The 23,674-nt window shown below is 42.3% G+C and overlaps 5 protein-coding genes across 9 annotated transcripts; 3 read left to right on the top strand and 2 right to left on the bottom strand.

Moving 5' to 3' along the window:
• Positions 1-14: 14 nt before the first annotated feature.
• Positions 15-10,264, bottom strand: LOC110490204 (GRIP and coiled-coil domain-containing protein 1). The gene is made up of 3 exons (XM_021563456.3): positions 10,137-10,264; positions 7,155-8,340; positions 15-2,887 (listed from the first exon to the last, which is right to left on the bottom strand). Exons 2-3 carry the CDS (start codon positions 8,259-8,261, stop codon positions 1,511-1,513), a joined length of 2,484 nt encoding a protein of 827 aa, XP_021419131.3. The 5' UTR covers positions 8,262-8,340; positions 10,137-10,264; the 3' UTR covers positions 15-1,510.
• Positions 10,211-13,996, top strand: LOC110490207 (ADP-ribosylation factor 4). Its single transcript, XM_021563463.3, has 6 exons — positions 10,211-10,665; positions 11,372-11,452; positions 12,275-12,384; positions 12,592-12,663; positions 12,988-13,113; positions 13,300-13,996. Exons 1-6 carry the CDS (start codon positions 10,599-10,601, stop codon positions 13,384-13,386), a joined length of 543 nt encoding a protein of 180 aa, XP_021419138.1. The 5' UTR covers positions 10,211-10,598; the 3' UTR covers positions 13,387-13,996.
• Positions 13,997-14,740: 744 nt separating this feature from the next.
• On the bottom strand, positions 14,741-17,428 carry LOC110490209 (ragulator complex protein LAMTOR4). Its single transcript, XM_021563465.3, has 4 exons — positions 17,132-17,428; positions 16,721-16,804; positions 16,483-16,600; positions 14,741-16,364 (listed from the first exon to the last, which is right to left on the bottom strand). Exons 1-4 carry the CDS (start codon positions 17,132-17,134, stop codon positions 16,267-16,269), a joined length of 303 nt encoding a protein of 100 aa, XP_021419140.2. The 5' UTR covers positions 17,135-17,428; the 3' UTR covers positions 14,741-16,266.
• atp6v1f (ATPase H+ transporting V1 subunit F) lies at positions 17,416-19,104 on the top strand. Its single transcript, XM_021563464.3, has 2 exons — positions 17,416-17,691; positions 18,089-19,104. Exons 1-2 carry the CDS (start codon positions 17,534-17,536, stop codon positions 18,288-18,290), a joined length of 360 nt encoding a protein of 119 aa, XP_021419139.1. The 5' UTR covers positions 17,416-17,533; the 3' UTR covers positions 18,291-19,104.
• Positions 19,105-19,790: 686 nt separating this feature from the next.
• LOC110490202 (uncharacterized) lies at positions 19,791-22,994 on the top strand. 5 transcript variants are annotated; one of them, XM_021563453.3, is made up of 7 exons: positions 19,878-20,069; positions 20,187-20,243; positions 20,335-20,376; positions 20,746-20,781; positions 22,146-22,202; positions 22,311-22,361; positions 22,512-22,994. In XM_021563453.3, exons 1-7 carry the CDS (start codon positions 19,990-19,992, stop codon positions 22,648-22,650), a joined length of 462 nt encoding a protein of 153 aa, XP_021419128.2. In that variant the 5' UTR covers positions 19,878-19,989; the 3' UTR covers positions 22,651-22,994. The 5 variants fall into 5 exon arrangements, with proteins under 5 accessions (XP_021419129.2, XP_021419128.2, XP_036800372.1 ...); XM_036944477.2 differs by having other exon boundaries at positions 22,277-22,361; XM_021563454.3 differs by lacking the exon at positions 20,746-20,781 and having other exon boundaries at positions 19,791-20,069.
• Positions 22,995-23,674: the final 680 nt, after the last annotated feature.

Here is a 23,674-nt window from a genome sequence, read left to right as displayed (position 1 = left end):
TGCACCCACACGTTAAAAAAGTTTAATTTTCATGTTGAGGGAATCAAAAATATGCATTTCATCAATAAACATTGTATTATCCACAACTGTATACTAGAAAATACTGTAATTACCAACCAAAGTATTCTGTTTTTTTTATCATACAATTATGTACAACACATCTAGCATTAAAGGGATACTTCGATATTTTGGCAATGAAGCCCTTTGTTTACTTCCCCAGAGTCAGATGAACGGATACCATTTTTATTACTTCATTTAGGAAGTTAGCTCAGCGAGCCAATGCTAACTAGTGTTAGCGCGATGACTGAAAGTCTGTCATTGCGCTAACGCTAGTTAGCAACTTCCTTCAAACTGCAGACAGAAACATAAAAATGGATTCCATGAGTTCAGGGAAGTAGATAAAGGGGCTTCATTGCCCAAATCCTGAATAATCCCTTTAAAACTGATAGTAGCTCAATATTAAAAAGGAAAGATTTAAAGTTACCCATTTAGATGTTATCATATTTGTGCATCTCTGAGCAACGTTCTATCGATTCCCAGAGTCATTTCATGTTTATCGGAGCAATTCGACCTTCAAGCAGACAGAAAGAAATACAGTCGGTATGTAGAGTTTTACACATTTTTTTCCACTAATTGGTTTTATTTCAATATGATGCAAAACTCATCATACCCGGCTGTATTTCTGCCTGCTTGAACAGGGAATCTTGCCTTTAACGTCATTATGGCTGTGCTTACACAGACATCCCAATTATTAGTCAAATATCTGATCTGACTGGTCAAAAAAAATACTTGTAGAAAGATATCAAAATTGGGTTGCCGGTGTAAACGCAATCTATCTCATCAAGATCAATCGAAAATGTATTTTCAATACATGCAGAGGTATAGTTTATATATTCAAATAGAAGCAGGAGATCACTAGTGAACAAAGGCAGATGAGGAAACTCAGACACATTTTTTTGGGACCTGTGTTAGATAGGATCCTACTTCCTGTGGCGCACGTCCCTTGACCGAGATGGACAACCCAGGAGATAATCAGTGTTGTAATGAGAAAAACAACTCTCACACAGGTGATAAAGACTGAGGTTGTCAATAAGTTAGATTCTGTCCTTATTCCTCTGTAAGAACAGTCAATATTTGGTTACCTTTTGACAGAAACTCTGGAAACACAGATGTGAGCCTCATGCTATGATTCGATCTTATCAAAGAATCAAAACAACCAAACATGCTGCTTCACATAGTGACAAATACAAACCCACACTTCTAGAGCCACTCATTAGATTGCGAAATCCAATGTTGTGTGCTTTCACACATAAAAGCAATCCTTTTGAATAAAGTCTGGAGGAAAATAAAATGTAATCAACAGCGTCAAAGCTAAAATGTTGGTTGCCATTTCATTTGACACCACACCAGAATAAATAGACTTCATTCAGGAAAACTAAACACACACTTGTTGACTATCCGAGGAATGTTTCAAGTGAGTTCTCATTATTTGCAGAGTGAGGAGCTGTACTCATCGCCTCATCCCTGCCGTCCACCACGCCTGGTTCTGGTGCTGTTTGACCACCGCCTGCTTCTCCTGAGGGCTGAAGTGCAGGATGGTCAGTATGGCTGTGAGGGTCTGCTGACGCCCCCTAGTGTCCTGAAGGGTGAGGAACTTGTAGATTACGTTCTTGAGGTACTCCAGGTTGGCCCCCTCCCTGCCCTGGTCCCTGTGCCGTTTGTCTAGCTGGCCGCGGAGCTCAGCCACCTCCTCGTCGTAACGCTCCCCGTTGGCGATCAGCCTCCCCTGCAGCTGGTGCACGTCCTCCTCCAGCCGGTGCTTCTGCCGCCGCAGTGAGCCGATCTCCACCTCCTTTCTCGCCAGCTGCTCGGCGTACAGGAGGAGCGTGGGCTCGTTGGGCCCCGCCAGCCGCAACGCCTGGGTGATGATGTCACTCTCCTCCTGCGCCGGGTCGTCTATGTTGTTGGCGTTTTTACTCCTGCCGACGTCCGCAGTCGCTCTGAAGTCCGCCCCTGTGTCTCCTTCGTCGCTGTGGTGGCCTCTGTAACCAGCAAGACTGTAGCCGATAGACTTTAGCTTCTCCAGCTCCTGGTCCTTCTCTTGCAGCAGGGCCATAGTGCGGTCCCTCTGCCGGTGCAGTTCTCCCTCCAGCCTGAGGAGGCTCTCTCTGTATTGGGCCTCAGCCTGGTCAAGCTCCTGTTTATGACCCTGCTGCAGCATCCCTATCCCCTGCTGACACTCCTCCAGCTCCCGGCAGTGCTTGGCCTCCGCCTTGTCATCATGGATACGCAAGTTGATGTACTTCTCCTTGAGCTCAGCCAGCTGGTCACGGGCCTCCTCCAGCTCTTTGGCCAGGCTACAGTCTTTAGCGTTCTTGTTCTTCAGCACCACCTGCGCCCGCACCTTGTAGCGCTCAAACTCCTCCTTCAGCTGCCGCAGTTCCTGCTGGTAGTACAGCGCAGAGGCCTTCTCCCCGTCTGACGACTCCCCCCCGCTGCCCGTCCCCTGACCCAGCCGCCCCTCCATCTCATCCAGCTTCTCTATCTCAATGGTCTGCTCTGGATGGCTCTTCTGTGTGGCTAGCAGAAGAAGCCTCTTCACCTTCTCCATGCGCTCCTTCAGCACATTCACATCCAGGCTGGCCTCGTCCATGCTGAGGTCCAGCGGGGAGCCCCGGTTGGAAGCGGCAATGGCCAGGGTCTTGTTCTCCGTGTCCAGCTGCAGGATGCGCTCTCTCAGCCGGTGGGCGTTCTGCTGGTCCCTCTGCCGGGCCTTCTCGCAGGCCCCAAGCAGCTCAGACACCTCAGACACCCGCAACTCCAGGCTGGCCACACGGCCCTCCTCCAGCTGGGATTGCTCCTGTAGACGCTCCTCTGCCTGCGACACCTGCAGATAGAGAAAAGACAGGCACATGACAGCCATGAGACATAAATAGACAATGGAAGACAACAGTTCATGTTTTGTGTTTCTTCCTTTCCCTGAAAAGCAAGTGTCCTTATAATGCCATGTTATTCTCTGCCATGGCATTTATATTTGATCAAGATATTTCTAATACAAGAGGTCAAAGGTTGTTGAATACATTGTTAAAATTCAGATCATCAAATATTTTATATGTTCAAGTCATTCACCTTAATACAGGATGCCGGGTGAATCCATTTGAACTCAATCACTTTCTGACAGCACCCCTTTTGATTCGAAGGAAACATTTCATACATATTTACCCATTATGGAAGTGCTCAGAAAGTGATGTTTTGATACTGAATGCCAAAATAGTCGAGAGATATAGTTGATATAGTTGCTCAAAGTTGACCTATTTTGCATAACCCGAGACATCCATGTTTTCATCACTGGAAAATAAACTGTCGCGATTTATATCATTTAAAAGATTAAAAAACAGGCTTGTCAAAACTATTTCATAATTTCTTGGAGGATTTTTTAAAACATTTTTCTAAAAAATATATATTTTTCCTGAAACGTTAATTATATAAATATGCATAAACTCAGATATTTTTTCATATTTGCATACGTTGTAGCTTAGACCCTAATTTACATAATCTAAGGTTTTTGCGTTTTGCCCGCCATCGGTTGAGACAACATGCTCTTTAATACAGGGTGGGTGTCAAGTTTTGGCTGAAAAATGTACTAAAATGGGAATAACATTTTTATGTCAACTTTCAAATGATACCCAAAGATGGTTGGGGGTCCACACATCAGAGAATGTTGACTTGAATGGGAATATTGGTTTTAAATTAAACTTTCAATCCTCCATAGGAAATCTATTGAAATCATATAAATATAGATAATAGAATAGACATAACCATTTAAATTGACATTCGAGGGTGGGTGGACAGGCGGCCAGCTTTGTGGTAGTAATTAGTTCAATTGAAATGGTGTACCAGCTAAATTGCAGTGGTCTGAAGGGATAGGTCCATTCTATGAATTACATTTATGATTGGCCCCCAACCTGTATTCAAGAGCATGTTGTGTCTCAACCGATGGCAGGCACAACACAAACTCCTCAGCTGATGTAAAGTAGGGTCTAAGCTACAAATCTAAAAAATAAAAAAAATATATAAAATCAGAGTACACGTTTTTAGATAACTGATGTTGAAAGTTAATTAGATCATTTAAAGAAATGATCGAAGTTTAACAACCCTGTTTGGAAGCTTTGAAATGATATCAAACTGAATGTTTTACTGTGATGAAGACGTGGATGTCTAATGGTATGGGTATTTCCATCTTTAAATGGACACGAGCAACAACATGTGAAGTGCCGTCTTTCGGATGGGACGTTAAAAAGGGTGTCCTGACTCAATAAAGATCCCATAGCACTGATCGTAATAGTAGGGGTGTTAACCCTGGTGTTGTGGCCAAATTCCCCATCTGGCCCGCATACCATCATGGCCACCTAATCATCCCCAGCTTCCAACTGGCTCCCCCAGATTTCTGTGAAATTACATTTTTCAACCATTTTCCACCCTACAAATTAGGAATAAGAAAAGGCTTTGATATCTAGTCAAACAAATGGAAAAGGAGTCAGACAAAATCTACTAGAAAAAGTCTTAAAACACAATAATGTTGAAGTAAAGACCGCTGCCAACTAATATAAACATTTCATTTTGGATAAATTTGCCTCCTGTAAATTTAATAAGCATTATCTTCTGTAAATTTAATAAACATTGCCTTGTGCATTGTAATTCTGATATTAAGATATTTTTCAAATTTCTCTCCCTCATGGGGGAGGATAATGAAAGTTTACAGAACTAACAAGGTAGACCTACCAATTAGGTTTTTACTGATATCAGTTTGTTAATGAATTATTAAGTGATTCAAACTCGTTATTCTTTTACCAAATCGGTAATGGAATTACTGAAAAATCTGTATCAGAATTACTGCAATTGAATTGGCTACAATCTCCCGACTCTTGACACCTGCCCCCTTTCCATTAACTGTAAAAAGCATCCTCGCCCACTGAGCACCGACCACTGAGCACCAGATGTCCACAGACGTTGAAAAGTTGTTGAAATTTGGTCAGTCCGCCCAGGCCAGACCAAATCTGAACCAATCATAGACTTCTGTTTCACAAGTTTGGACAGTACAGAAGAGCACACAGTACAGTAAAGAACAGTATTATGTACTTCATTGTACTGTACTGAACTCTACTGTGATGTCCAAACATACGAGTATGATTTTTCTGGATTGTATAGATCAGAGACCGGTGTACAGTGCCTTGTGAAAGTATTCGCTTGGGGTATGTCTCTATCAGTTTTGCACATCGAGAGACTGACATTTTTTCCCATTCCTCCTTGCAAAACAGCTCGAGCTCAGTGAGGTTGGATGGAGAGCATTTGTGAACAGCAGTTTTCAGTTCTTTCCACAGATTCTCGATTGGATTCAGGTCTGGACTTTGACTTGGCCATTCTAACACCTGGATATGTTTATTTTTGAACCATTCCATTGTAGATTTTGCTTTATGTTTTGGATCATTGTCTTGTTGGAAGACAAATCTCTGTCCCAGTCTCAGGTCTTTTGCAGACTACCTCAGGTTTTCTTCCAGAATGGTCCTGTATTTGGCTCCATCCATCTTCCCATCAATTTTAACCATCTTCCCTGTCCCTGCTGAAGAAAAGCAGGCCCAAACCATGATGCTGCCACCACCATGTTTGACAGTGGGGATGGTGTGTTCAGCTGTGTTGCTTTTACGCCAAACATAACATTTTGCATTGTTGCCAAAAAGTTCAATTTTGGTTTCATCTGACCAGAGCACCTTCTTCCACATGTTTGGTGTGTCTCCCAGGTGGCTTGTGGCAAACTTTAAACAACACTTTTTATGGATATCTTTAAGAAATGGCTCTCTTCTTGCCACTCTTCCATAAAGGCCAGATTTGTGCAATATACGACTGATTGTTGTCCTATGGACAGAGTCTCCCACCTCAGCTGTAGATCTCTGCAGTTCATCCAGAGTGATCATGGGCCTCTTGGCTGCATCTCTGATCAGTTTTCTCCTTGTATGAGCTGAAAGTTGAGGGACGGCCAGGTCTTGGTAGATTTGCAGTGGTCTGATACTCCTTCCATTTCAATATTATCGCTTGCACAGTGCTCCTTGGGATGTTTAAAGCTTGGGAAATCTTTTTGTATCCAAATCCGGCTTTAAACTTCTTCACAACAGTATCTCGGACCTGCCTGGTGTGTTCCTTGTTCTTCATGATGCTCTCTGCGCTTTTAACGGACCTCTGAGACTATCACAGTGCAGGTGCATTTATACGGAGACTTGATTACACACAGGTGGATTGTATTTATCATCATTAGTCATTTAGGTCAACATTGGATCATTCAGAGATCCTCACTGAACTTCTGGAGAGCGTTTGCTGCACTGAAAGTAAAGGGGCTGAATAATTTTGCACGGCCAATTTTTCAGTTTTTGATTTGTTAAAAAAGTTTGAAATATCCAATAAATGTCGTTCCACTTCATGATTGTGTCCCACTTGTTGTTGATTCTTCACAAAAAAATACAGTTTTATATCTTTATGCTTGAAGCCTGAAATGTGGCAAAAGGTCGCAAAGTTCAAGGGGGCCGAATACTTTCGCAAGGCACTGTAGATCCACTTCACCTACTGTGGTTCAATAACCAACGTTTTTTTTTTGTTAAACTCAAGGTGTTATATCATAGCACGACACCCCATTCTTTCTGCACATCTTTGAATCTTAATTCAGAGCAGACATTTAACAGTGTTTGGAAAATGTTGTCGCATAAAAAAAATACAGCTGGGAGATTTTACTGTAATTCTGTTACCAAACTTTGCACAGTTCTTCCAGTTTTTGTGAAATTCTGTGTAAATTGTTCAAAGTAGTCCTTGTGCATCGAGTTGCATGGAATGTTAAACTTGGAAATGAACGGTCTTGTTTAGCATACATTTTAAAGTGGAACATCAGAGTCATAGCGTAATTCCATTACCATTGAATTGCCTGTATGAAAAATGGGTCACTTTGAGTACCTTTATCTCCTGAATGTTTTGGCATTCAGGGCCAAAGAGTCCCTTTCTGACCACTACTCCATGAGGAAACATACATGGAAAGTGTTGTTTAAATACTGTTAAAATGTGATTGAATTCAAATGGATTTACTGTACCGTCTTTCCTAATCATGACCATACCTTTCTGATCTCATGCTGCATCTGCTGCTGAAAGTGGTTCTTGAGTGCCGTCAGCTCCCTCTGCAGCTCCTCCACCCGGGGGTCTGGCTTGTTCCTCTCCGCCTCCGCAGTCTGCAGGCTCCTCCTCATCTCCTCCCTCTGCTGGGTCACCTCTTTTAGCCGGGCCTCATAATCGTGCCCTCGATCTGCGGCCTGTGTGACTTCCAGCAGGACCACCCTGGCGTCCTCCAGCCGAAGCTCGGCATCCTGCCTCTGGCCTCTCTCCTCCTGCAGCAATTTCTGGAGCTCTCTGAGCATGTGGGCGTGGTCACCCTGCTCCTGCTCTCTCTCATGTTGCTGGGTTATAACCCGAGCCTTGCTCTCCGCCAGCTGCTCATGCAAGGCATGGATCTCGGCTTCATGTTGCCTCCTGGACTCCTCCAGCCTCCCCTGGAGCTCATCCATGTCCTGCTTGATCTTCCGCTTGTCAGCCTGGAAGTTGGCCTCCATCCTGGACTTTTCCTGCGTGACCGTGGCCAGGGAGCTGGTCAGGGTGGTCAGCTGGGTCTTCAGCTGAAGAACCCTCCGGTCAACCTCCATAGACAAGGTGGGTGGGGGTGTAAGGTGCTGCTGAACCTCAGACCCTCCACTACTGCTGGAGCTGATACCACTCTCTGACCCATTAGCCTCCTCAGACCTCTGGGACACTGAGGGGCCTCCAGGCCCGGTCGCCCCCATCTCTCCTGGGCTACTACCCTGCACCTCTTCAGCCTGGTCGCCCTTGGTGCTCCCACTGGTAATGCTGGTAGCAGTGTCGGCGGAGGCTGCTGTGTCCAGACTGTCCTCGCTGTGCATGGAGCAGTGATCATCTTGTAATTCAGAGGTCAAATGGCTGCCACTGGCAGAGCCGTCATCTCCACGCTGGCTGAGGTCGACCTCCTGGGAGACAGTCAGTACCTTCAGACTAGCTTCCAGAGCCTCCTTCTCCTTCAGCAGGCTCTTGTAGGCCCTGACCACATCCTTGAAGCGTGTTTGATACTGGACCATCTGCTTTCTCTGAGTCTCTATGGTGTCCACAAGCTCCTTCTTGCTGGGGCCACCCCCAAAGCTCATCCCAAACTTCTCCATGGCTCAGTGGGTTTTTGGTTTTATTTTCAGTTGCTTGACTTCCAACTGGGATCCATGATTACTGGCTCAAACAAAAACCCTGCATGGAATATAGTAAGAGGAACCATTGTTAGACAGCATCATAAAACAGTAGCAAGCTAACGCTAGTGCCAAAGATACACTGGATTCAGAAAGTAATCATACCCCTAGACTTATTCCACATTTTGTTGTGTTTCAACCCAAATGTAAAATCGATTAAATCCCACCCCCCCATCCTCACGATCCCCCATGAAGACGAAGTGAAAAATGTTTAGAAATTTTTGCAAATATATTTAAAATAAAATATAGACATCTAATTTACATAAGTATTCACACCCCAGAATCAATAGTTTGTAGAAACACCTTTGTTGGCAATTACAGCTTTAAGTTGTCTTGGGTATGTCTATCAGCTTTACACATCTGGATTTGGGGGATTTTCTCCCATTCTTCTTTGCAGATTTTCTCAAACTCTGTCAATGGTCGTGAACAGCAGTCTTCAAGTATTTCCACAGGGATTCAAGTCTGGGCTTTGTCTGGGCCACTCGAGGACTTTCACATTATTGTTCTGAAGCCATTCCAGTGTTGCTTTGGCTGTATGCGTGACGTCATTGTCCTGTTGGAATGGAATTCTCCCCCAGTCTAATGTCAGTTGCATTCTGAAGCAGGTTCTCTTCAAGGATTTTCCTGTATTTGGCTCAATTAACGGGTGATGAGCTATGACTGGTTCTCTCCAGACACAGCACTTTGCATTCAGGCCAAAGAGTTAACGTAGTATCTCAGCAGACGACTGAATCTTTTGCCGTATGATCTGTGTCTTTCACATACTTTTTTGCAAACAACAGGCGTTCTGTCATGTGCCTTTTTCTCATGAGTGGCTTCCGTCTTGCCCAACGCCCAATTGGTGAAGTGCTGCAGAGACTGTTGTCCTTCTGGCAGGTTCTCCCATCTTAGTCAAGGAACTACGTAGTTCTGTCAGAGTGGTCATTGGGTACTTGGTCACCTCTTAGACCTAGATCATGGTCTTTCTTACCCGGTTGCTCAGTTTTGTTGCACGGCCAGCTCTAGGCAGTCTGGGTTGTTCCCATATTCTTGTCCATTTCCCCAATGATGGAGATCCCTGTGCTCTTGGAAACTTTCAACACTCTAGAAATGGTTCTATACCCTTCCCCAGATATATGTCTCATGACAATTCTATCTCTGAGATCTACATACAGTTCCTTGGACTTCGTGGTATAGTTTCTGCTCTGACATGCAATGTTAACTGTGGGGCCTTATATTAGGCAGGTATGTTTCTTTCTAAATCATATCCAAACAATTGAATTGGCCACAGGTGGTCTCCAATCAAGTTGCAGCGACATCTCAAGGATGTTCAAAGATATTTGGATGTACCTGATGTCAATTTGGAGTGTCATGCAAAGGGCGATGTCATGTAAATGAGCGATGTCTATATTTCATTTTCAATAAATGTGCTCAAATTTTCTAAAAAACATGGGTGACAATTATTTTTATTTAATACATTTTGAATTCAGGCTGTAACAAATGTGTAATAAGTCAAGTGGTATGAATTCTTTCTGAAGCACTCTGTGTTCGTGTTGTCTACTGGTCTGTTTACTTTACAAGAAATATTTCAACCGACATGGGCAGACTAGTTGCAAATAATAATAATGTATTATTCGAAAGCTAACATTAGCTATGCTAAACTACACAACAATCTGGAATGGTCTTCGCGAAAGACCTCTCTCTCGCCCTCCTCGACAGCATACAATTTGCAACAACCAGTTCGATACACCAATGTACAATCAAAATTACACTAATATAATCAGGATGTGCAATGTCATAACTTTAAAGTAAACTCACATTCGGAATACGACGTGTCAACAAATGACGGTTTCCAAGCTACTTCCTGTTCTTCACAGTGGGATTTTTTTTTTATGTGAAATTTCTTTTTACTAGAAGCAGTCTTTAAAAGCGGCCATTTTGCGAAGGTCGAAATAATCCCTTATCTGTCATATACAGAGAATATTATCTGTATTCAACATTCTCAATGAACGACTTCTGTATATTTTCATATTTTGATACTGTACACTATATGCATTGTACAATGAAAAGCTCAAAAAACGACAGCTACATGGTTCAAAAATGAAGGAGAGAGTCTGTGAATAAAGTTATGTGGAAGCCCTGACGTCATATATTCCGCGTTGGCCTGGACGTGGCATCTGAGAAGACTGAGAAAGGGAAGCTGCACCCACTCTCTGTCTGGTTACAATAAACACCTTTGGTTTTCTATTTTATTATCGTCACGCGGAGCTCTTTCACATCATGGGGCTCACAATTTCGTCGATATTTTCCAGGCTTTTTGGCAAGAAACAGATGAGGATACTTATGGGTGAGCAATCCTCTTATCAACCTGGCCAAGGAACTAGCTGGCTGCTAGTTAACGTTAGCTAGCTAGTGGGAGGGGGTTTCCATATCAGGGATGTACTTAGATTTTTGTGACATATTAGTTATAGTAAACTACCTGTTCACATGTCTTGTAACGTAAACATTACTCGTTTGAGAGCAATCGGAGTAAAAACACAGACGAGCTAGGATAACACTCCGGCTTAGACGGAAAATGGCTAGCTATTGCACAATAATTACTGAGTTTGTTCACCTAATACCAACAAATGGCTTAGCTACGTCATATCTCAGGTCTATCTATACAAGTTGGTAGATGTAGTGAACTTTTAATAGGTCTATAGTTTTCAATACAACGCATCTAGAATCGTGTCCATCCCTCTTGCCATAACGTGTACACATATGTGTTGGACAGCTTATATTTTGGGGTTGTGGATGCTGCTCCTAATTTGAGCTAAAGGCTCAGATTCTACCCTATATATTTATATACGTTGTCCAAATCATTGCAGAGGGATTTCATTTGACACGGAGACAGACATGTTTTGTAATAGATGCCTATCTCTTTCATGAAGTTGCAGTACAATACGTTTGTCTTGCTTGTTTTTTGGGGGGTAGGTTACTTATTTTCAATTTTAAAAAAATCGATATGGATTTATTATGATTGAGAAGTTTGACATTACTCTTTTCTTCTGTAGTTGGTTTGGACGCTGCTGGAAAGACCACTATTCTCTACAAACTGAAGCTGGGGGAGATTGTAACCACAATTCCCACCATTGGTAAGAAAAACTCTGGCTATGACCAGAGCCAAAGATGGATAGATCTCTAGCATACACAACCATATCTAAAACATGGGCCCTCTCAGCTCCTGGCAGACTGTCTTTAAAAGCATCTCTTCAGTAATCTGATTTAAATGGGTGACTTGCTTTCTCATGGAGCTTGTGGGCAAATGATTAAGATTTCTTTTGATGTCTTGTCCTGTGACTGATGTAGCATGACACACACACACTGAGCCAAATCTTTCAGGAATGTAGGCCTACCTTGTTTAATGTTCATGGAAATGGTCAATAAGGTCCATACAGAGCTGTGCACTCAACAATTCAGTCTTTCAAATTTCAGCAAAAAAAAAAAATTTGGGGACATGACAGTGAGGTATAGAACTGAAGCTGAATGGTTTTAAGCCTTGCATAACCATAGTTCTGGGACAAAGAACAGTAGATGGCTACACTGCCTCCATGCTCCAGAGCTGTTGGGGCTTGCTGTGTGAGTGGGCTCTTTTGATGGAGCAGATTGGTCGATAAGTGTCTAAACTCCTAGACAAAATAAGTAGGGAAGAAAATAATGGTTTGTCACACCTGAGATCAGATAGACAGAATTGGGTCACCATTCCATCGTTTTTCAATTTGAGCTACAGGTAATAGTTTACTCCTATTGCAAAATTGGTTTTAATTAGCTTACCATTTTATACATAAACTTATTTCTAGCATAATGATCTAGATCGGAGCTGTTTATGCTGGTAGAGGTCAGACTGGTGACTCTGGATCTAGTCTCTGTGAATTCCTGTTGCTGATGCGCTCTCTCGCTCTTTGGTGACTGAGCAGGTTTTAACGTGGAGACTGTTGAGTACAAGAACATTTGTTTCACCGTGTGGGATGTGGGCGGTCAGGACAAGATCCGCCCCCTCTGGAGGCACTACTTCCAGAACACGCAGGTATGACACACCTGTGACAGCAGTGATGTCATCATAGCATATCTTTAATATCTTAATTCAACTATACAAATAGTGCTAGAATCCATATGTGTCAGAATGGACCCTGTTAAAATAACCCTTGTTTATCTTAATAGCTAGGTGAATATATATAGAGTAGACAAAGTACATAACAGTAGCCTGACTCCCCTGTGAACCTTGACTTCACAGGGCCTTATCTTCGTAGTGGACAGCAACGACAGAGAGAGAGTAGCAGAGTCGGCAGAGGAGCTGTCTAAAATGGTAAGTGTTGCATACATGTCTATTTATAAGATACTGTTTTTGGTCAAGGAACAGTATGCTTTTTGTGTTGGCATTTACCATATTACTGTAAAAAGGAACCTAAAACTGAGCTCATGGTTGACATGGGAAAATAAACAGTAATTCAGTGGTAAGTAATGCTGTTATTTATATAATTGCCATTGTGACTGATCATTCATCATCCATGTTGAGACACACAGCCTTCTGTGGGCAATGGTTTCCCATTGACAATGGCTGCCTCCATAAATGTTTTCCTCACCCTTGTTATCCCTACCAATTTTCTAATATATTTATCTCTCTCTACAGCTGCAGGAGGATGAGTTGAGGGAGGCAGTGTTGCTGGTGTTTGCAAACAAACAGGACCTGCCCAACGCTATGGCAGTGAGCGACCTCACAGACAAACTGGGCCTGCAGAGCTTGCGCAGCAGAGTTGTGAGCATATCTCTCTCTCATGCACACACACTTTAACAGTCCTTCCAAAGAGTTGTACAGTAAAATGTATTTCTGACCAGATAAAAATGTGATCCATTTAGTATACACTGGCAATGCAGAGTTATTCATAAGTATGACATTACTGGCTTTTATGTACAGCAACTCATTATGTGTCTCTCCTTCCAGTGGCATGTCCAGGCTACCTGTGCTACCCAGGGCACTGGGCTATACGAAGGACTGGACTGGCTTTCCAACGAGCTGTCGAAACGCTAAAGAATGGAGAAATCGCAGGACCGGAGCGAACGAGATCTGAACACGTGAGCAAGAGAAGGGGTGCAGGCTGAGCATTTCATCAATGGAAGAAGAAACAAAACTGCAACTTTTTTAAAACGATCAGTGTGTCTGTCTGGTAAAACTTGCAGTTATGGACTTTGTGATCAGTTCCTGTTCTGAAGCCTTCTTTCATCATTCTTCCCTTTTATTCCCATTATTGTCAAACCTGCAGATGTCTCTTAGACTGTTTCTTCCTTTATGCCCCCCAACTTCCTCAACAGTAAAATTATTTTAAGTTGCATGTTTTTAAAAAAACAGATTCACATGATGGTTGTGTGCGGATGTTGATCGTTGAGGAATGGAAGGGTGGGCCACTAGGTTTTGTTGGTTGGGGTGGGGGTTATTTGGATACCGGGAATTTGTTGGAAACAGTATATGGGGGAGGGGCGGGGTTTTGAATGCAAAACCCCTCTGGCCTTCCCTGACTGAGTCATTCCAGGGAGCTGAACCTGGAGGCCATTTCCATTCCTAGACAATGTGAAGAGAGCAGGACCTTCAGTCATTTCAAAGGCCATTATGATGCAATAAAATGTTATTTTTCTTTTCTCAACTGTTGAAACATTGTCTTCTGAGTGCGAGATGGGACATAGTTGGTCATGAAGGAATGGAGAATCTTGAGATGTGGCCCTGGTTCAAATAGTGGTGAATGTTTCATAACTTTAACCTAACAACCGGTTCAGTTTTAGTTTGTACGTTTTAAGCAAAGAGAGCAGATTCTTAGGTTTATCAACAACAGTTCCATGCCAATTTACATTTCCCTCTTAATTTTCAGATTCAAATCCTTAGATATTTTCATTATGACTTGCTTTGAAGCTGCAATGTGTAACTTTTTGTGAACCTGACCAAATTCCGATGTAAGTTAGATATGTAATTCATTGAAAGCAAGCCTAGTTAAATAAAAATAGACAAGTCAGTTAAGAACAAATGACTTACAATGACGGCCTACCCCGGACGACGCTGGGCCAATTGTGCTGCCTGCCTATGGGGCTCTCAGTCACAGCTGAATGTGATACAGCCAAGACGCAGTAGATTTGTTCACTTTCTATGCTTCACCTTCCATTTAGTTTTTGCATCTTACTTTCAGTTTTGTACAACAGCTGAAAATATATTTTTGGGTTATGGAAAAAATATTTCAAGTTTAAATGCTACAATGATTCCCCACCCTATGCTTTATGGTTTTGTCACAAACTGAAATTAGGCAAACTATTACAATTTTAGCAACCAGGATATGGCAGAGTGATTTCAGCATAGTGCAACTTTAAAAAGGCATTTATAAACAAGTTCAAAGCATGTGGATGTTTATAAGCAAAGCTTTATTTGAGGTAATCAAAATAGTAAAAACCAAGGTATTTCATTTAGAGAAGGACCCTAAATATTTCAGACAATTTAACATGCAATGACAGTAGCTCACGATAAAACAGTCACTGCATGTGTATATACACACATTAGTACTGATAGCAATTACATATAAACATACAGGTTAGGAAAAGAACAGCAGTCACCTTGAAAATATCATTTTCCATCAAGCCACATTCCGTAGGGCATGACATTAATACAAAGAAATGTATAACAGACATACCTCAGAGGTATTTAAAAGATGTCAGCTCTGTCCATGGTATTTCTATCTGCAACATTCAGTATGTTAAACAAAACCCTGCTGGGTTATTAGGGAGCATTCAAACTAAATAGCATGTGCACAGATACTATAAACTGAATAGATTGAATTCCAGTCTACCTGCCACACACAAACCAACAATTCATTATCACATCCTGTAGGGACTAATAAACTACAGCACTATTCTGTTCCATTTCTCATTACAAAGTTACCAATTAAGATGACATGCAGTTTGACATGCATATTTTGTCCCATTCAATGTGAATTCTTCAATATCTATACTGAACAAAAATATAAACTTAACATGTAAAGTGTTGGTTAAATGAGCTGAGATAAAAGATCCCAGAAATTCTTTATGCACAAAAATATTATTTCTCTCAAACTTTGTGCACAAATTTGTTTACATCCCTGTTAATGAGCATTTCTCCTTTGCCAAGATAAGCCATCCACCTGACAGGTGTGGCATATCAAGAAGTGTATTAAATAGCGTGATCATTACTATAGCGTGATCATTACACTTGTGCTGGGGACAATAAAAGGCCTTTCTAAAATGTGGAGTTGTCACACAACACAATGCCACAGATGTCTCAAGTTGAGGGAGCCTGCAATTGGCATGCTGACTGCAGGAATGTCCAACAGAGCCGTTGCCAGAGAATGTAATGTTCATTTCTCTACAATAAGCCACCTCAAATGTCATTTTAGAGATTTTCACAGTACATCCAACTGGCCTCACAACTGCAGACCACGTGTAACCACGCCAGCCCAGGACCTCCACATCCAGCTTCTTAACCTGCGGGATCATCTGAGTAGGGGAATGGGGAGTGTTGAGGAGAATTTCTGTCTGTAATAATGCAATTTTTGGGGGAAAAAACTCATTCCGATGGGCTGGGCCTGGCTCCCCAGTGGGTGGGCCTATGCCCTCCCAGGCCACACCACTGCCCACTTATGTGAAAACCATAGATTAGGGCCTAATGAATTTATTTCAATTGACTGATTTCCTTCTATGAACTTTAATTCAGTAAAATCTTTGAAATTGTTGCATGTTGTATTAATATTTTTGTTCAGTACAACTTCATATGTGCTTTCTTCTGTTGTTCTAAAACCTTATATAACTAGGAATGGAACAAAACAGTTCAGTGGATTACAGAGTCCCTGTCCTGTGTGAATTGAGTGATGTCCTCCCAACCCATCTTCACTACACGGTTCTACACCACTACAGGTTCCCTCTTGCTGTTCTGACGTTTCACCACAAACACCTTCTGACCAGACACGGTCACGGTGTACACATAGTCCTCTAGCATGACTGTGAAGAAATAGAACACAAGGAGATCTGGTTAGAACAGCATGTTGGTAACAGCAATACTGTGTGTATGTGTGTTCGAGTGAGTGACCCTAGGTCCCAGGTGTGTTGTCTGACTTACCTGACATGCGTTTGAAGGGTGGCTCAGCAGCACCCTGCAGTCTGAAGTGACATGCTGTCCGCACCATCTGCATTATGACCCCAGCTGTGTGCTCATCATTCTCCAGCTCCCCCGCAGACTGAGAGAGGGGGGTAACAGGGAGTCAGATGGAGTGGAGGATAGGCGTGCTGCAACCTGGGCTTTATCTAAGCTGCTACCAGGGCAGGACATACATGTACGCATATTTGTGTGAACATACTGCCAATACGCCATCCTCACTGATCACCAAATATCCCAGTTGATCGGGGATCCTCTCCAGACCCTGTGTCAGAGCGCTAGTAGTCTAAAACACAAACAAATGACATACATGGACACATGTTCGGATCTGTGGCAGAGGTACAATTACCTGCCACCAAACACTGTGTTCAAGGCTCAAATGAGATTAACTTTGCATCAACTCTGCTTTTGTCAATAGTAGAAGTGGCCACAAAGAATCAGTGTTTACAGCTAGTTAGCGAGACATCGGAGCCAGAAAACTATCACGCTCACAAAAGTACACACGAAATAGGCTACAATGTAGCTGACGCAACAGTATGGACCACCGAATACGTAGCTTTTACACAATACAACGTCACAGAATATCAGTAAAGCAGAATATAAGAGTTTATACCATTTTCACTTGTTTTGCCCGATGAGGAAGCCCATCTGAAGTGTTTCCTCTTTTTTCACGTAACTTCCTGACGTGACGTCACGTCACTCCGATATAGAATGATTTTATCCTTTGATGAGGCATAAACCCAAAACCACTACTTCGTTTACAAAACAATTGAAAGCTATTTAAGGTATTGCATTGTCATTGATAGACAGGTCATGTTTTCCTGCTCGCCATTTCGTGATATGGAAAATGATATAGACCAGTAGATGGCGCTATCTGCGTTTTGTGACAGCTGACATCTCCAAAGCGCTCACCAAGAGCGGAAGTACTGGTCAGCTGACAGTTTCGTGATTCAGAGAAGGAAAGACAATCCAGTCATTGCTTGTTTTTTGCAGTTTTATCTTGTAGAATTTAATCATGGCTGGGCGAGGTAAATTAATTGCCGTTATTGGTGATGAAGACACGTGTACCGGGTTCCTACTCGGTGGCATTGGCGAGCTGAATAAAAATCGTAGCCCGAATTTCTTGGTGGTCGAGAAGGAGACAAGCATCGCAGAGATAGAGGAGACCTTCAAGTAAGTTATAGCCAGCTATCTACCAAATGTTGAGATCGAAGATAAATAGCTAAAAGCAGACAAACTGTGCGCTCGTTTGCGCACAGGGTGAAGACAGTTCATGCTCCATTATGTTTGTAATTGCATTGGTAAAATCGAAAATTAGCGGGGGGGTATAAATAACATTATCTGGTGCTACAATCTGTAGGTAAATGGTATCATGACATCTGTATTCCATTAGGCCTAGTTGCGCGATTTGATTAATCATATCACCTTGAAATACTACTAGTATCTATTTCAATCCATATAAGTTACTACTGGACAACATACCTTGTTTTTTGGTGCTTAAAGACCTGCACTGTAATGTTCACAGTCATCTTCTCTCTAATTTACTTACTTCTGTTATGCTCCCCCCTAGGAGTTTCCTGACCCGCAATGACATCGGCATCATACTGATCAACCAGTTCATAGCAGAGATGATCCGTCACGCCATCGACCAGCACATGGAGTCCATTCCTGCCGTGCTGGAGATACCCTCCAAGGAACACCCATACGACGCCTCCAAGGACTCAATCCTACGCAGGGCCAAGGGCATGTTCTCCGCTGAGGACTTCCGATAACCACACAACACGTACCCAAAGATGCAGGGACAGAGATGGAAGAGGGGGATTTTGGAGACTGTCATGATCCTAAATGAGTTATCTTGTGTAATACCATGAAAGGATGTAAAGAATGAATTGGCCTGGTGGCAGTTTCATATGTTATCCATATTGACATGAGGCCATATGTGGTACCTACAGTCCCACTCTCATCTCTTGCCAGGGTCTTGCTCCATCCAGCCGGCAATGCATTTTCTCCAGACCCAATGTTGAATTGTTTGATGTAATATTTAGTTTTTCATTCCTTTGACTGGAACATTATGCTATTAATATTCATTGACCACATTGATGGTTGAATTGTTTTGCTGTATGCCTTTCCGGGTTATTCATGTTGTACGAAATCTTACGCAGGTACTGTATCTTGTGGTCTCATCCAGTCTGATTTTCAAATGCTTGCTTCATTTTGTCAACCTTGGGGAGAGTATGCTTGCATAAGACCCCCTCAGCAAAGAATCGTGGATGGTCATCTGCAATTCAGGGAGTGTAACATTTGTCAGATCATGCATGTGACCATGGCTGTGTCTGGTTTAACGTCGCATTTGTAATTTATGGAAACATTCCCTATGTGTATCTTAAACTGTAAAGTAGTATTTCATCATCTGGTGACATGTACCCTGTGGATTGGGGAATAGTACTATACATCTCATCAACAGAAGATCCACACAAACAAATGTCACAGCTTGAAACAACAGTGTTGAGCAAAATGTCGTGATGTATTGCAGTTGTGACAGTTTTAACTTATACCTGTACAAAAATAAAAATTATTCTATCCCAACCTGTTCTGTGTAAGCTATTCATGTTAAGACCAGCTTAAATGTTTGACATTAGAAGTCAATCACACTATTCACAATCTCACAAAAGCCAAAACAATTCCCTGTGTGTTAGCTTGGAAGACTTCATTATTTCATACTGTACAAAATCTTGAAATTAGATCCAGCAGTCCTCCATGCTGATTCTAAGGTCTTATAGTGCTAGCAGCCTGAAGTAAGACAAGAATGTTACATGTCAGTCATGAAACCCCACTAGCAACTATGCCTATCTCCAACCCTGTCTGTAAAAGAGAGACAAGCTTTCCTGATGATGTGACTTGACCAGGTCATTTCTTTTGGGAAGTAGGGTAAAGTTCACATAAAGCCACCGTTTGTTTAACATCTCGCTGCATAGTTTAGGCAGAAGTGAAGTACTTCCCAGCATCTCTGTGCCAGTGGCGGAAGACAAGCTTCAATCACTGATTTTTTTTCTCCAAAAACCTTAAAGCTCAGTATATTAACCCTGATAATAAATCTGATTCAGAGTGGTTCCCATGATTAAAGCCTGATTAAAGCCTGACCCTGACACTGAACCTGATGTATTACAGTATGTGGGGGCCTGCACACACGGATGCTGTGAACCAACTGGCAAATATTTGAACAACCTTGTGACGGGCCTCATCATTTATCTTGGTGGACGTGTGAGTCCTTCAATTCTCCCATGTTCTTCAGTGAACCAAGGACAAACACCAACACACAAACACAGCTCTGTTCTACTACCTGCACTTTATAACGAGATGGAAGTGTGGCCAAGAGGTGCTCAGGAAGCTATATAAGAGGTCTTCCCAGAATGAACCGGTACCTGAACACTGGGGATTTTTCACGGACCTGACATCCCTTCCGGAGAACAGATGATCCCTGCCTGGTCTCTCGGTGTCCTCCTCCTGGGCTACGTCTTTGGATTCCCAGTCCCCTTCAACAGCACTCAGAGGTAAGATATCTATCTATCTGTGGAAATAGGAGATTAGAGGTTGTATGGATGGATGAATGAATAGATGGGATGTAGTTGTAACCTGTGAGGCATGTGCATTTTTTTCCCCCTCTGTAGACAATATGAATATGAGACTCTTCTTCAACTCAACGACACAGTGGGCAAATCTACACAGTGAGTGTTGGGTTCTAATACTACTAAAAACTAGGAAGTGTTTGACTAAATGTGAGAATAGTGAGACCAACATACTGCTTTGCTCTTTCAGACCCTTCATGTCGAATGAAACAGAGATTCCCTTCCCCTTTCAGTGAGTATATTTATGCGTTTATATTTGTATTTTGTTGAAACCAAATGTTGTAAACCATTTAGAAGAAAAAACAACTACATTGCATCTCATGTTGGGCGGCAAGTAGCCTAGCACTTAGAGAGGCAAGCCAGTTTGAATCCCGGGTCTCAAATCCTAGATGCCATTGCCTACCGGTATGCCCTTGAGCAAGGGACTTAACCCCCCACAACAACATCTCCCTGGACGTCCAGTGTGGCAGCCCCCCGTACCTCCCCAAAATCATGTGTGTGTCTTTTCGGAGGGGTTGGGTTAAAAGTGGGAGTACAATTTTGGTTGGACCTTGTGTGCAATTGACCAACAAAGTTATTCTATCTTGTTCTATTGTTACAGAATTATACTTCCTATGGAGAATATGAGTCCATTATTGTAAGTCAGCTCTTCAAACTCAGCATGGCCCCTGAGGGCCAAACACATGTACTTTAGCTGTATAAACACGATTGACTCTTTTCAATCTTATTTTGCCAGATGTTGAAAGAACAAGTTTTATGGATTCACACACATTTTTCAAAAATATCTCATATTTTTACGACCATGCAATACCGTAAGTCTCCCTAAATGTAGGCAAGTACAATGCGATTGAGTGATTTGACTGAGCACACGAGCCTGTGTGTGTGTCCAACTGTTGTGTGTCCAACTGCACTTAAAGTAATAGGGCATATGCATAACCTTAACTGTTTCTTTAGCAGCAGCGACACGGTTATTCCCATAACACTCCAGACTAACCTGATTACTCCCCTCCTTTCAATCCAGAGGCAGTGTGTCTCTCTGCTATCTTCCCACCTGCATGAACGCTAATCTGGGGTCAGCCCTGCAGAAAGGGGACGAGATAGCGGGCGCCTCCACCAATGACCCCCATGGGATAGGCAGAAAATGACACTGACACAGGACAGCTTGAATTGGCACACCGTTTTTTAATAACATGTGTTATCCCATTGGTTGCAGCATGACTTTGGTAATAGGTGTTGTGGCTCTCTAACAAACAAAAAAATGCACTACAACTATTTCTGCACCAGAGTTGAAGTAAATTGTGAGCATGAAAAGGAAACTGTAATGCTAGGGGGGGGGGGGGGGGGGGGGGGGCGTTTTAAAGTAGATTAACTATTGTAATAGTTCATAAATCACATTCAATCTGTTGAGTACTTTATGTCAAATACTTACTTGATTTGTTTAAAGTGACTAAACCTAATATACTTCACTTCTTTTGTACGCAAATAAAAAGCTTTTTACAAACCAGGAGTGATGCAATAAATGCCTGCTTTTCACATAGAAATAGAATCATAAATGTCTATCTGCACTTTCCTTGATTCAATCCACACTCACTCTGGTTCATAAAAAAATGATAGGCATTACTCAACCATGAATATCTAGTTGAGCAGAATCACGCAAAGGGAAACCAAGTACAGACAGACAGAATAACTGTTAAAGTGATACTCTTCTGTTGAATCTAAAGGCCTTGATGTGTGTGTGTTTTATATGTATACTGTATGTAGGCAATGAATCCCAGCTGAGTAAACAAGAAATGTTCTATAACTTGAAGTGACAGAGTAGTTTAACTCACTACTGATATCCCCTGTGAATCCACGCAGGCTCTGTGTTCTTTGGAACAGCACTGACACAGAGTATGGCTCAACGTGAGGAAGATCGTTGGTGGAAAGCGTTGTGGGTATGCTATAGAAAATATATACTGTTACAGTTCAACTCCCACTCTGTTGTTGCTCTTTTGCCAACAGGCCTGAGGAGTTGATGCAGAGTCAGAACGAGACAGATAGCAACTCAACATTAACTACGTGAGTTCCCTTATTCTATTACTATAAACAGGCATCTACCCTTTAATTTTGCACATTTTCCAATATGTCATTAGTCATTTATTTCCCCTCGACTGCACACCGACACAGGTACAACGGTCCTCCTTCCGTTAAGAATATAAGGGAAAGAAAACTTGCATTGTAAGTATGTGTATTCAGTCACTCATCATACATTTTATCAGTAGGTGGCGCTTTATCTCTAAAGGAGGGAAGACAAAACAGCATTGCAAAACTGTACATCGTTGAAGTGAAATCTCTGTTTCCTGTTTCCTTCTTGGCAACTCTTTTTAGGCACGGATATGTAGTACCTCCTCCAGGCTGCGTGGTGAGTCTCTGTGCCCTGATTAACCTGGGCCATGCACTGAACCAGGGCGGGGACGAGAGTGCAGGCGGGGCAACCAGAGACCCACATGGCAATGGCAAGAGATGAAAGGAAGAGGAGTGGAGGAAGATGAGAAGAAGTGTGATGTGGGGCCTCATACTGGAGCTGCTGGCTGTGCTCTATTTGTCTTAAACTATTACTTTTCTTTGTCAGCTTTCCTTTGTCACTACTGATCTGGAAAGACAAGAGGATTGAGAGAAATGTGGAAATATTGTAGTCACTCCACCGGCCTATTGCTTATGTGCAGCACTTGGTGATGGAGGAGAGGACACAATAGGAGAGGAGTTGTACAGAGGGTGTAATTTGTGTGGTAAACTGAAAAAGTTGCTATTTATTAAAGACAGATTCTAATTATTTGAGATGATCCACTTTTAATAAAGAAAATGATCAAATATTTGTCATTGTGTGACACAGGGCCTGCTTGACATAAGCGGTTGTTTAGGGCCCCCAATCGGGTTCTCAACAGTTGAGAGTTAGAATATTAGAATACACAAGATGCAAGTTTGAAATGTGATTATGCAGTCACTCAAATAGTCATGCCAGCTAACAATTTTTAGATTGGTAAATGAGTCTAGCCAGTTATCTAAACTTGTAGTAATCATGTCCGAATAGCAACCGGCCACGCAGGGGACGTGGTCAGGGGCCTGTATTCCAGGGGGACCCCACTGATTTTGTTAGTCACTCTCACTCAGATATCATTAGCATGGCATAAGTCATGGCAAAATGTGTAGAATTGCAGAAATGTAGCTTTAAAACAGCATATAGCTTACCATATTTCTCTCTGGCCCATGGCAAAATGAGTAGAATTGCAGAAATGTAGCTTTAAAACAGCATGTAGCTTACCATATTTCTCTCTGGCCCATGGCAAAATTAGTAGAATTGCATGAAATGTATTATAAAATTGCTAAACATTCTCTCTGCCCCAAGGCAAAATGTGTAAAACTGCAGACAACTTGCTTTAAAACTGCATCATTGTCTCAACACCACATGGCAAAATGTGTAGAATTGCAAGAATTTCCCATTAAATGTACATTTTTTGTCTTCAATTTCAAGAGGGGGGGGGCAAAAAAAT

The sequence above is a fragment of the Oncorhynchus mykiss genome, chromosome 15, assembly GCF_057628025.1.
Source record: "Oncorhynchus mykiss isolate SJ-2025 chromosome 15, ASM5762802v1, whole genome shotgun sequence".
Taxonomy (NCBI): domain Eukaryota; kingdom Metazoa; phylum Chordata; class Actinopteri; order Salmoniformes; family Salmonidae; genus Oncorhynchus; species Oncorhynchus mykiss.
Note: the sequence above shows the minus strand (reverse complement) of the source record. Positions and strands in the feature narration are given on the sequence as shown.

Excerpts from the sequence above, each read along its gene's own strand:
- LOC110490204 (XM_021563456.3), bottom strand. The coding sequence starts at position 8,261 with ATGGAGAAGTTTGGGATGAGCTTTGGGGGTGGCCCCAGCAAGAAGGAG. Across the intron at positions 2,888-7,154 it reads TGCAGCATGAGATCAGAAAG|GTGTCGCAGGCAGAGGAGCG; the intron begins GTATGGTCATGA and ends CTCTATCTGCAG.
- LOC110490207 (XM_021563463.3), top strand. The coding sequence starts at position 10,599 with ATGGGGCTCACAATTTCGTCGATATTTTCCAGGCTTTTTGGCAAGAAA. Across the intron at positions 10,666-11,371 it reads ACAGATGAGGATACTTATGG|TTGGTTTGGACGCTGCTGGA; the intron begins GTGAGCAATCCT and ends TTTCTTCTGTAG. Across the intron at positions 12,385-12,591 it reads ACTACTTCCAGAACACGCAG|GGCCTTATCTTCGTAGTGGA; the intron begins GTATGACACACC and ends TTGACTTCACAG.
- LOC110490209 (XM_021563465.3), bottom strand. Across the intron at positions 16,601-16,720 it reads GTGAGGATGGCGTATTGGCA|TCTGCGGGGGAGCTGGAGAA; the intron begins GTATGTTCACAC and ends CCCCTCTCTCAG. Across the intron at positions 16,365-16,482 it reads ACCCTTCAAACGCATGTCAG|TCATGCTAGAGGACTATGTG; the intron begins GTAAGTCAGACA and ends ATTTCTTCACAG.
- atp6v1f (XM_021563464.3), top strand. The coding sequence starts at position 17,534 with ATGGCTGGGCGAGGTAAATTAATTGCCGTTATTGGTGATGAAGACACG. Across the intron at positions 17,692-18,088 it reads GAGATAGAGGAGACCTTCAA|GAGTTTCCTGACCCGCAATG; the intron begins GTAAGTTATAGC and ends GCTCCCCCCTAG.
- LOC110490202 (XM_021563453.3), top strand. The coding sequence starts at position 19,990 with ATGATCCCTGCCTGGTCTCTCGGTGTCCTCCTCCTGGGCTACGTCTTT. Across the intron at positions 20,377-20,745 it reads GAGATTCCCTTCCCCTTTCA|AATTATACTTCCTATGGAGA; the intron begins GTGAGTATATTT and ends CTATTGTTACAG. Across the intron at positions 20,782-22,145 it reads GAGAATATGAGTCCATTATT|GCCTGAGGAGTTGATGCAGA; the intron begins GTAAGTCAGCTC and ends TTTTGCCAACAG.